This window comes from Pristiophorus japonicus, chromosome 6, assembly GCF_044704955.1.
Source record: "Pristiophorus japonicus isolate sPriJap1 chromosome 6, sPriJap1.hap1, whole genome shotgun sequence".
In the NCBI taxonomy this organism is placed as follows: domain Eukaryota; kingdom Metazoa; phylum Chordata; class Chondrichthyes; family Pristiophoridae; genus Pristiophorus; species Pristiophorus japonicus.
Window position 1 is genome coordinate 137733779 of NC_091982.1, and position 13220 is coordinate 137746998.

Genomic DNA, 13220 nt, shown 5'->3' on the forward strand with positions numbered 1-13220 from the left:
GCTCCTATATTCAAATTCCCTAGCTAGTCCTTCTTCAAATATGCAGGTCAGGGGTCCGATGATGTCATGGGGTCCCAACATGGGGCCCCAATGTCTGTCCCACCTGTAACAGGGTCTGTGGCTCTCGTATCGGACTGTTCGGCCATCAAAGAACTCACTTTGGGAGTGGAAGCAAGTCTTCCTCCATTCCGAGGGACTTCCTATGTAGGCCCCAACAGTAACTTTAACTCAGATCTGAGTGGGGGGAGTTGCTGCGGCATTTGTACGAGGCTGCAGCTGCTCAGAGTAGGGTCGGGACATGAAGATACCCTGAAAGGTCGGATGTTACTTTCTTTGTGGGGATCTGCAGGAGCAGGGTGGTTCCCCTGCGCCCCCCATGGGCTGGATTTTCAGCTGTGCTGATTTCGGAGTTGTAATGGCGGCTGGGCGGTAAAGTTTGCGCCCGGGGAACAGTTTGCGCCTCAGTCAGTAACATTGGACAGCTGGGCCGTGAGTCAGGTGTCACAGCGCTAAGGGAAGCATTGTATACCTCCCTCGGGGTGTTAGCATGGGAAATTCCCAAACTAAACCGCCGGGCCAGGAGCGCTCCCAGAGACGCCTTGGGGGGGGGGGGGAGGGGAAAAACTTTAAAAAGCCACAAAAATATTTCCAATACATTGCCCATGCTACCACAACACAAATTGCAAAAATAATTTTAAAAAAAAATAATCACACTTACTTTAGGAGGTCAGTGTAGGGCACACTGCAGGGCGGACGGGTCAGGCAAGAATCAAAACTCGCGCCGGTGTCACAACCAGGGGCGTTGCACACCGGGCGCAGCTCTTCCAACCCGACCTGAGGATCGCCGCGGGGCGCTGGAGGCTGACTGCCTACCTAGAACACCTCACCCCCGCCATTGCTGCTGCTCCGGGGTGAAAAACCGTGCGGTGAGGAGCTGAAAATCCGTCCCATAGCCTCCGCCTGCCATGGACTCCCCTCCCTCCATCTGCTACCTCCCACCCTTCCCTCCTGTGAAACTATCCCAGAATCTCCTTTCCAATCCTCTCTGATGCCAACAGGTGGAGTTGGACAGTTGGCTTGTTAACAAGGGCTGAGAATTAAAAGAGGCCGGGCCTTATTTCTGCAGCAACGGGTGACTTTCCAACTCACCTCACCCGCCCAGAGCCGGCCCACAGTTTACATTTGTGATGAAGATTTGACCTGTTCTCAAACATAGACTTCCACAGAAAGTTCACACTATTTCACTCAGTACCAACTCAGAGCAGTTTGGAATAAAGAGTATTGAGGTGTAAATAAGAAACAGAAAATGTTGGAAATGCGTAGCGGGCCAGTCAGCTTGTGAAGGAGAAAGCCAAGCGAATTCTGCCTGCTGTAGCATTCGTCTGTGGTTATTCTGATCAATGGGGCAGTTGAAGCATGGACTAGTCCTGCTCGTTCACCCGTTGGTTAACCTGTGGTGTAGTTCCAGCATTTTCTGTTCGAATTTAATTTTCATCAGTCAACATTTTTCCTTTTATCCAATTCCAAAAGTAATTTCTGATATTTTTGGGCTTGCATTAAATAAGGATCAGAAAAACTCATACTTTCCAATGTATGTACTTACGTCCTGATTTGACATGTCCCAGTAAGGTCTCTCTCCGAACGACATCACTTCCCACATGACAATTCCATAACTCCACACGTCGCTGGCTGAAGTGAACTTGCGATACGCAATTGCCTCTGGCGCAGTCCATCGCACGGGAATCTTTCCGCCCTGTACAAACGGTTAATGACAGTCCTGTTAGTCTCTCAATTTGCTGCCATAGTGATTCTTTATGTAAAGAGGCAGCGGCAACTTCGCTGCATTAGCCGTGGCTCAGTGGGCAACACCTGCATTTTGGAATCAGAAGTCATGGGTTCAAGTCCCACTCCAAAGATTTTCGTCCATAATCTAGGCTCACATTCTAGTGCTGCACTGTCGGAGGTGCCTTCTTTCAGACGCGATGTTAAACCGAGGTCCTGTCTGCCCTCTCAGGTGGAGGTAAATCATTCCATGGCACTATTTAGAAGAAGCGCTGGGGAATTCTCCTCAGTGTCCTGACCAATATTGATCCCTCAATTAACAGCACTGAAACTGATTATATTTTTGCTGTTTGTGGGAGCTTGCTGTGCGCAGATTGGCTGCTTTTCCTATATTACAACAGTGACTATACTTCAAAAGTAGTGCATGGGCTGTGAAGCGCTTTGGGACGTCCTGAGGCCGTGAAAGGCGCTATATAAATGAAAGTCTTTTACCACTCCTCCTGTTGAAGGTTGTCAAGGCTGAAAAATGGAGAACGTTCTGACCTTTTTACACCCAGCAAGCGCTCTCAGATAAGGTAGATCCAGAGTTAAACACAGGCTAAAGCTTCCTGTCCCAACAATCTGCCTGAGTGCCAAAGAGCAAGTCCTAACCACCAGTGTTCCCACACTAGCCATCCTTAAGCCTCCTCCGAGTGATATTGCTGAAGTTAGAAACAATTCGTGTAGGAGTACTGTACTGTGATCCTGTGCCCAATAGAAACTGCCCGAGGAAACGAATCCTCCCAAATCCATCTCCAGCTGTCAGCGAGTGAGATACTTTCATCGCATCAGTGGGTTTGGGATTGTAACCTCAGGCACATGGAGAGCAGAAGGATGTTTAACCGATAAGGGAATAAGGGGTTATGGAGAGCGGGCAGGAAGTGGACCTGAGTCCATGATCGGATCAGCCATGATCGTATTAAATGGTGGAGCAGACTCGAGGGGCCTACTCCTGCTCCTATTTCTTATGTTCTTATGCATTGGGCATTAGACTGCAGCAAATAGCAAACTTCTCCTTTACCAAAACAATGGTCGGAGCAATACACTGGGTTTAAGCATTGGCTTGCTTGACAGTGCCAGCTGGCTGTGGGTTCAAGGCTCACTCCAGGATCTCCAAGTACCAATCTAGGCTGACCATCTGGTGTAATACTGATGTGTGGCTGCTCAGTTGAAGGTGCTAACCTTTGGATGAGTGGGACTGACCCAATACTAGCTCCACATTCAATCCCAGGGCTGCGCTGTGTTGGCAGATTTGAGCAAAGGGAAGAATTGGAGGGAGCATGATAACTGTCCTCATGGCCGCGGGGGAGAAGGGTAGGGAGGGGAATCCAACATCCTGTTCTTGTTCATCGCCCAGTGCCTTTTACTTAACAGACATGTGTATGGAAGAAAAGGTTGGACTCAGCTTCACAGTGTCAGCCGTGGCTCAGTGGGTTAACCCTCGCCTCAGAGTCAGAAAGTTGTGGGTTCAAGTCCCACTCCAGGGATTTGAGCACAAAAATCCAGTTTGATGCTCCAGTGCAGTACTGAGGGAGTGCTGCACTAGCGGAGGTGCTGTCGTTCAGAAGAGACATTAAACCTGCTTTCTCAGGTGGATGTAAACGATCCCAAGGCACTATTTTGAAGAGCAGGGGAGTTATCCCTGGTGTCCTGGCCAATATTTATCCCTCAATCAACATAACAAGAACAGATTACCTGGTCATTATCACATTGCTATTTGTGGGAGCTTGCTGAGCGCTAATTAGCTGATGCATTTCTCACATTACAACAGTGACTACACTCCAAAAGTACTTCATTGGCTGTAAAGCGCTTTGAGACGTCCGGTGGTCATGAAAGGCGCTATATAAATCCAAGTCTTTCTTTCACACTGTCATGGCTCACCCACTGAGAATAACCAGTTGGAAGACACCCTGAAGAGCAGTACTGTGCCCCAGAGTGAATCATTAGCTTGCAGAGTGGAGTAAGGATAAGAAATGCTAACTGTGCCATTGTGGTGGTGTGGTCCTCTGGTATCTGTGTACACTTTGGGTATAAGCTTGCAGCATAATTGGATGTAAAAAGGGGAAGTGATACAACCATGATCAAGTGTTGCAAGCTATCTGCGCGAAACAGTTAGCCCTGTGGGAAGGAGTTAGAAAAATGCTTAACATTCGTATAAATTAATCCCTATTAACCTCTGCACCTTTGTTTAAATGGGGAAAAAAAAAACAGCTTTTCATCACAGCACTGATCTCCTGAGTCTCATGGTCGGTGCTGTGCAAGATGATTCAGAAATGTAGCCAGCAAAATCACTGAATTGGGACTGTTTGTGCAGATCCCAAAGGTAATTAATTGCATTGAGGGAGCCACGAATTGGGCTCAGAAAAGTCTGTTCACAAACCCGCGGAGGTAGTGGAGGCAAGAGAGTTGAAGATCAAAAGGTGCAGTCCTCCTTGTGTTTATTGTCTTCAGACCATCCGACCCCTCTGCCAACTGGGTCCTTCCGGGGTCAAGTGCTATTCCCAGCCCTTGACTTGATCACAGCCTTGAACTCATTCTCTAGTATCTGTTTAATATATTTACTCACAGATGTCCTGTGGCATTGCTCATAGCGAGTCTTCCAATATTTGATTACAGATATTAAAGCACTGACCACACTTGATCAGCTCCACTGGGCAGGCCACATTGTTCACATGCCAGACACAAGACATAGAAAATAGGTGCAGGAGTAGGCCATTCGGCTCTTCGAGCCTGACCACCATTCAATAAGATCATGGCTGATCATTCACCTCAGTACCCCTTCCTGCTTTCTCTCCATACCTCTTGATCCCTTTAGCCGTAAGGGCCATATCTAACTCCCTCTTGAATATATCCAATGAACTGGCATCAACAACTCTCTGCGGCAGGAAATTCCACAGGTTAACAACTCTCTGAGTGAAGAAATTTCTCCTCATCTCAGTCCTAAATGGCTTACCCCTCATCCTTAGATTGTGTCCCCTGGTTCTGGACTTCCCCGACATTGGGAACATTCTTCCTACATCTCACCTGTCCAGTCCCGTCAGAATTTTATATGTTTCTATGAGATCCCCTCTCATCCTTCTAAACTCCAGTGAATACAGGCCCAAAGCAAGCGCTCTGCTCGGAACTCCTTCATGGCAAACGAGCCAAAGGTGGGCAGAGGAAACATTACCAGGACACCCTCGAAGTCTCCCTGATAAAGTGTAACATACCTACTGACACCTGGGAGTCCCTGGCCAAAGACCACCCTAAGTGGAGGAAGTGCATCTGGGAGGGTGCTGAGCATCTCGAGTCTCATCGCCGAGAGCATGCAGAAATCAAGCGGAATGAGCATGCAGCAAACCTGTCCCACCCACCCCTTCCCTCAACGACTATCTGTCCCACCTGTGACAGAGTCTGTGGCTCTCATATTGGACTGTTCAGTCACCTAAGGACTCATTTTTGAGTGGAAACAAGTCTTTCTCGATTCCGAGGGACTGCCTATGATGATGATGACAGATTGTGGGTAGCCTGGACTGTGTTTGTCCCTTTCGGTGCTGGCAGTGGCTCTGAGCAGTTACTGTCCATCGAGGCACATATAAGACATGGGCCTCATACTTGAGAGGATTAATATTCACAATGTTACTGGAGCAAATTCATATCAGGGAGCAATCTGTAATGATTTATGGACAAACTCAAAATCCAGTGCACATTACAAGGCCTCAAAACTTCAAAAGTCTGCTTGCTGTTTTGTAGCAATCTGGAACATGCAGGATAATGGGTTCCACGCGAATGCTCTGTCCCCCTCAGTAATGTGAAATACTACAGGGAGCACAGCACAGTAACACTAGCCCGTGCCTTCATGTCTGTGGTAATTAAACCCAGCGACAGAATTCCTGGGCTGATTAGGTTATGAAATATGGAGGAAAAAAACCTGCCGTCCAAAAACCATTTCTAAAGAACAACAGTGTGTTCTTAATTATTAGCGAGATGGAAGGTGCGATTTGCAATGGAAATCTAAGACACAAAGGCTCCAGTCTCCCCATGAGTCGCTGTGTTAGAAAGTAGCTGTTGATTAACACGTCCCTCATCCTGCTGTCAATCACTCTCTTGAAGCACAGAATGATAGTAGGGCTTTTATATTATAACACGTGTTTTGTGTCAAGTTGGAGTTAAAAATTTGCCTTTCAGATTGAAATGTAGCTGAGTGATACCAGTTGTGTCTAGGTAGGCGGATTCCGGGGGCCCTAATATAATATGGATGGCATGTCCTTCACTACTTGTAACGCCAGCTCTACATCGCAGCACTGGAGGATATTCAGTTGTGCCCTCTGTGGGCTGTCAGTCACCGGGTATGGCTTTGCATCTTGATTATTGCCTTCTGATTCTAATCACATTCAAGGATAATCCAATGTCTGGCACACTACGATGCAGAGATACTGATATCAAAAGCAAGAGGAGGGTAGTTTATGCTTTCAAGTCAACTCAGAGCAATTAGTTCATTTAAAAAGTAATGAAGTGTTCAGATCTAAAGAGGGCTGCTAATGAGCAACAAAGGTGATCGAACGTCTCACTAAGACGGACATACGAGGGACGATATCAACAATTCTACATTATTGTTCTGATTTCACAATAGAAAGAACTCCATAACCACACTTGTGAGTTGCAGTTCACATTAACATTTCTGACGACATGTCCCTAAGGGTTGTTAAAATGTAAAAAAATCTATGCAGACAGCATTGCCATTATGATGGCGTAAGTATTGCTGGCTTTTCTACTGAATATCTCAAACACAACTTTGTCCCCAGGTTCAAAACATTTTCAGAAATACTTTAATGTAGTTCTCAAATCTGAGTTTTCAATCAGGAAAGGAGTGTGGTTTAGCGATCTGTCACCAGGACAGGTGTGTGGTAAGTGGAGAAAGTGCTGAGTACCTCGAGTCTCGTCGCCGAGAGCATGCAGAAATCAAGCACAGGCAGCGAAAAGAGCGTGCGGCAAACCAGTCCCACCCACCCTTTCCTTTAACGACTATCTGTCCCATCAGTAACAGGGACTGTGGCTCTCGTATTGGACTGTTCAGCCACCTAAGGACTCATTTTTAGAGTGGAAGCAAGTCTTTCTCGATTCCGAGGGACTGCCTATGATGATGTGTGGTTTAACGATCTGTCACTAGGATAGGTGTGTGGTTTGGAGAAACTCTATGGAAAGGGGAACAAAATCAAATAAACTACCAAATATAACATCTTGGAATGAGAGAGATAGAATGTGTGATCTATAATGATCCTCCCTGGGCAGGACTGAAGATCAGCTGCAGGGATCTAGTGGACAGTATAAAGAAATATTTATAGGTAATCTCCCGGCATGTACTCTGCTGACCACAACTAAACCAATGTCCACTTTTCTTAGAAGATCCATATACCATTTAGATCTAAGCCCCCGGCAAAGGAGGATCTTACTATGTTTAATATAGTGAGTCCCCTAGCCCACCTATATTAATTGCAATGACTTTGACAACTGATGACATTGGGGTTCATTTTCACCTCACTTCATGCAGTAAATGTGCGGCACAGATTTCAGAAACCGCCCAATTTTCAATCCACTGATTTCAACTGAAATGCAAATCTGGCAGTTTCTATAACGCCTGGGAGAGGCACGCCATTGGTTAGTGCCTTGCGATGAGAATGAAAATGACTCCCATTGAAACATGTTGTAACAGAAGAATGTTGTGCGTTCTCAGTTTAATGAGGGGCACATAGACCCAGAGTATATCACAATGGGCCCCTGATGTACATCTGACTGCAAACTGTTACAACTGTCATTTGCACAGTCAGGAATTTGAGGTCCAATAGCTCTCTCATGCCTCCAACTGCTTCTTGTTAAACACAGCAAGATCTCCAGTTTCTCAACCTTGTGAATATTAAAGGATATTATCCTTCTTTTAGCTGCTCTTTATGTCAACTCAACTGAAATGTCAGGTTTCTGCTAGTATATCTGCCTCCCTTGTATATAATATTGGCATGTACTTCCCTTTTTGCTGAAAGAATTTTTTATCAGACATCTGCCATTTCAGTTTTCCTTAGTTTAACATTTCACTCAGAAGTTGGCCTGGGAGTTTGTAACATGACATTTGAGTAAAAGCACGAGTTCCTCAGATATGGGAATCTCGGTGGTGTAAAGAGAAAGACCGAGATCACGGCATCTACAGGTCTTACTGCAAATGCTATATTTTTACTCACTTTTGAGGGGCGGGGGGGGCGGATTTACACAGTAATTTCCCCTGTCTCCTTATTATTTCCTTCTTTAAGGGTGTTGTCCTTTGCTCCCTGGTCACCCAAAAACATCTGCCCGTTCAGTTAGCGGTCTCAATACGCAGGTTGCTCGTTTCACCTACCTTGAAGATGCAAATTGCCACAATGTCTGTATATTTGCATTGTCAGCTCACTGCACTCTGGAGAGTCTGATTGATTGTGGCCTTCACTGTCCCAGCCAGTGCACAGTAACTAGAATCCCAATCACTGAGCAGGGGAACACAAAGAGACAATGAGGTGCACGTGACATGGCTTCCTGAGGACTTGTAAATTGGAGTGGAATTTCACACTGCGTCGCTTGGTATCATGCAGGGTAAAGAGCCATCACACAGCCCTTTACAATAGGGATCCAAAGGAATTTTTCTTCGCCTTCAATAACCTCTTATTTATCTCTGCCTTTGCGCTGATTCATTTTTCTAAGCAGTAAGTTAAATATTTGCTTTAGGCACCATCAGGGGAATTAGCTAAACAGCATCACAGAATCAAACAGTGCCAGAGGAGCTGAATTAACAAACAGTTCAAACACGATGCCTGCTGCAGCAGCCCAGATTAGCGATGTATTCCAGCTGATGTTAATCCACCCTACTCATAGCAGGGAATGAAAGAAAGATTTGCATTTATATAGCGCCTTTCATGACCACTGGATGTCTCAAAGTGCTTTACAGCCAATGAAGTACTTTTGGAGTGTAGTCACTGTTGCAATGTGGGAAACATGGCAACCAATTTGCGCACAGCAAGCTCCCACACACAGCAATGTGATAATGACCCGATAATCTGTTTTGAGGCATAAATATTTGCCCAGCACATTGGGGGAATAACTCCCCTGCTTTTCTTCAAAATAATGCTGCAGGATCTTTTATTTCAACTTGAGAGAGCAGACAGGGCCTCAGTTTACCTTCTCATCTGAAAGACAGCACCTCCAACAGTGCAGCACTCCCTCAGCATTGCACTAGAATGTCAACCTAGATTTGTTTTTGTACTCAAGTCCCTGGAGACAGATGTGAACCCACAACCCTCTGACTCAAAAGGCAGGAGTGCTGCCCACTGAGCCACAGCCAGCACTGCACTCAGTAAGGCATTCAGATAGACTCATTACATCATCTCTTATTACGAATTTGCAGCTTGCCAGTGTTGTAACATGTCCTTCTGTGAGCAAGAGAGCTGTCCATTTCTCTGTGTGGGAGAAGGTGTAAAACACTTATCCAGTTGCCTAGCTGTTCAAATAATGTAACTTCAAGCTGCTTTTCTTCTGTGACATCTCTAACCTCAATGAAGGAAGTGTAGGTAAATCTGCAGTTCACCTACGTGAGCTGGGAGCTTTCTTACTCTGCTATTTAAAAACACGTGATCTGCAGGTCAGGTGATAACAGCAGAAAACTGCCTATTGCTGATCCAGCTGACGTTATTCTTTAAAAGCTTAATTACTGAATTGTAAATGGATTATTTCCTGCAGAAAACTGGGCTGCCCATGTCCTTACTCGCACCAAGTCCCGCTCACCCATCACCCCTGTGCTCGCTTCCAGTACATTGGCTTCCAGTTAAGCAGCACCTCGATTTCAAAATTCTCATCCTTGTTTTCAAATCCCTCCACGGCCTCGCCCCTCCCTATCTCTGTAATCTCCTCCAGCCCCACAACCCTTTGAGATGTCTGTGCTCCTCTAACTCTGCCCTCTTATGCATCCCTGATTATAATTGCTCCACCATTGGTGATCGTCCTTCTGTTGCCTGGGCCCCAAGCTCTGGAACTCCCTGCCTAAACCTCTCCGCCTCTCTACCTCTCTTTCCTCATTCAAGACGCTCCTTAAAACCTACCTCTTTGAGCAAACTTTTGATCACCTGCGCTAATGTTTACTTATGCGGCTCGGTTTCAAATTTCTTGTCTTATAACACTCCTGTGAAGCTTTGGGACATTTCACTACATTAAAGGCGCTATATAAATACAAGTCGTTGTTATTACAGTCTTTAAGACCTTATTTTATTTGTCATTTTTAATTGTGTAGTTACTTTTTTATCTATCTTGTTTACCAGCGTGACAATAAAAGAGTATAATTCGGCTGATTATCTAAATCCTTCAGTAAGGTCCTAGCTTTCTCTTCCACTACACATGGGAGCTGGAAGGGTGTTTCACGAGAGCTGAGCCTCATGTAACATGTTTTCATCACACATATGGTGTAAAGTTACTGAAGAGAACTGTAAACTTTAGCAACCTTTAATGCCTTGAAACATATCCTGCAGTGAAATAAAGTATTGTACACTAGCTAATTCTGTTGTTTGCACTCTTACATTTGTTTAATTTTACTTCTGAATAAACTTGTTTGTTGCTTTGAACCTGAATTAAATAGTTTGTTGACATGGCCTGTACCATCAATCAGAGAGATCAGCAGTACACAGTGTGCACCCCCTACCTGCACACTGCATAAGCTCAACCCTGAAAGGATTCATTGTTCACCCAGGGCCTTACCCAGCGGAGCAGGCTCGAGGGGCAATATGGGCTACTCCTGCTCCTATTTCTTATGTTCTTACCATTCCAGTTACTTTACTGGATCAGAGAGAGAGAGAGTGAGAGAAAGCGAGGGTGTGTGTGTACAGCAGCAGAATGTTGCATTGGACGTGCATAAGCAGTATTAAGCAGCCCTGTTTATAACAGTGCCATTTCCCCAATAATACTCACCAAAAAAGAAGAGATAAACAGATACCAAATAATGGTGATAATTGTTATTTAGTACTGGTTTTACTTTGAAAATAGCAATTGGTTGAAGCTCAGTCCCTTGGTGAGAACAGGTCAGAAGAGGTGGTGCCTGATATGGGGCTTGCTGGAGCCAGATGGAGCCATGGCCCCCCCAAGGGCTACCACTGCTTACATGACCAGTTTTTAAAGAGGATGGTGCAACATCTGGACAATGCCAGGAGGTCGCCTGAGTCCATCGCTGTGGTGCTGTGAAGGATGGAAATCTCCGCTGCACCCTGCCATAACTGAGGGAGCAGCTCAAACGGCAACCGGAGTGATCAACCGCAGCGATGTGAGCCACTTTCCACTTCACGTCGCTGGCCTAGTGCCTATATATCGCTGAAAACGGCCTTTTATCACCCATTTTCACTGAAAGATGGAATTTCAGGCCGGTACATCGCTGGAAAATTCTCCCTCCAACTTTCCGCTCACATTGCCGGGCTGATCACTGAGATCATTGCCCGCACATCGTCCAGCCCAACTTTCATCACATCGCCAGCACATTGCCGGGCTGGTCGCTCGCCGGGAACATCGCTGGAGAATAGTTGCTTTTCACGGGCTTTGCTCACAGAACTTGGCACTACGGACACCATTTTGACGTAATTTTGAATATTGGAGGAAGGGAGAAGGCTGCTAAAATAAGAGTGTTTACTACTTTGTGAGTTATATATCCGCTCAAATTTAAACTTATATTTATTATTATAATTATCTTTTCATTTATTTTAGTAGAAAGGTCAGTTTTAGTAGTAGAAAGGGCATTTATATCAACAGTGAAAGTAACAGCAATAATAATGGGGGCATCTCTGTGAGTGCACAACTGCTGGCATCTGAGCTTGAGTTAAGTGAAGGGTTAAGTGAAGGGGTCAATCGTAGAGGTCGCAGACTAACGCGTGGATGTAGGAGGAGACCTTACAGCCGAACAACTTACAAGGAAAAGCAATCTTACCTCAACTTGTTTGATAACGCATACCTTCGCAGGTTGTGCTTCCGATAGGAGGTCATCGCTGAGATATGCCAGCTCATCAAGGGGGATCTGCAGCCTACCAGCACCATCAGGACTGCACTGCCTGTTCAGGTAAAGGTGACTGCAGCACTATCCTTCTATGCATCGGGCTCCTTTCAGGCTTCAGCTGGCGACATTTGCGGTATCTCTCAGTACGCCACACATTGCTCAATTCGACAGTTGATTGAAGCCCTTTACGCTCGCAGGATGGACTTTATAAGCTTCCCTATGACCAGGGAGGCACAAACCGGGAGGGCTTTGAGTTTCTCCAGAATAGCAGACATCCCCAAGGTGCAGGGAGCACCAGACTGCATGCACATTGCCGAGAGTTCCATTACAGTATGCAGAGGTGTTTTGTAACCGATAAGGGATTTCACTCGCTGAATGTACAGCTGTCGACCACAACCAAAACATCATGGCAGTTAATGCAAATTTTCCAGGCAGCATCCATGATGCACACATCCTGCATGAGAGCACTGTCTCTGATCTGTTTATCAGTCAGCCAGAAGGTCACGGTTGGATGCTGGGAGATAAAGGATATGGCCTTGCCAGATAGCTCATGACCCCCCCATGCGTAATCCAGTTACTGAAGCCGAGAAGCGTTACAATGAGAGCCACATAGCTACATGCAAAATCGTCGAAAAGACAATTGGAGTCCTAAAGCAGCACTTCAGATGCCTGGACTACTAAGGAGGCAGCCTACAGTACCATCGTGACCAGGCCACTGAGTTTATTGTGGTGTGTTGCATGTTGCATAACCTGGCTATGAGGAGAGGACATTTTCCAGATGGGGCTGCCTGTCCACCTCAAGAGAGTGGGGAGACAGAAGAGGCAGACGATGAGGAGCAGGAGGAGGAAGATGATGAGGACCTCGGGGAGGACAATCAACCTGGCGATGAACCCATGCCTCCACGCCCACCCGCAAGACTGGAAAAACCCTGTGGGAGTTACGTGGCTGCAGAACTGTTGCGTGAGCAGCTCATAAATGAACGCTTTGCATGAACTTACATTGTGGATGGTCACAGTTATAGTTAAGGTTATCGCAAAGCAACAGTTGCGTTTGCGTTAGCGTTGAGTTACATTACATCCTTGCCTGGTCTGGTTGACCATTGTTTACGTTAATATGTTATTCCGTCATTATAAGAACATGCACAACAATTGTACAATTTAAAATTAAATAAATTTTTTTTCACTGAAACTACATTTATCTTTTAAGAACAACAACAAAAACACAAACAATGCACCGACCTACCCAACCTCCCCAAACTACACCCCAACAGTAAACCATTAACACCAACAATAATAAAAATTTAAACAATATTCATACATCACCTGCGGCCATGTTTCCCTCCCCGTACACTAGCCCCACCCATCCAATTTGGTC

The 13220-nt window shown here is 45.8% G+C and overlaps 1 protein-coding gene across 1 annotated transcript in view; it reads right to left on the reverse strand.

Moving 5' to 3' along the window:
- LOC139265786 (ephrin type-B receptor 1) overlaps window positions 1-13220 on the reverse strand; it is a 605412-nt gene that overhangs the window by 33609 nt on the left and 558583 nt on the right. Inside the window, exon 13 of the mRNA XM_070883211.1 lies at window positions 1604-1753. Within this exon, the coding sequence (XP_070739312.1) occupies window positions 1604-1753 (150 nt within the window). The remainder of the gene's footprint in view (window positions 1-1603; window positions 1754-13220) is intronic.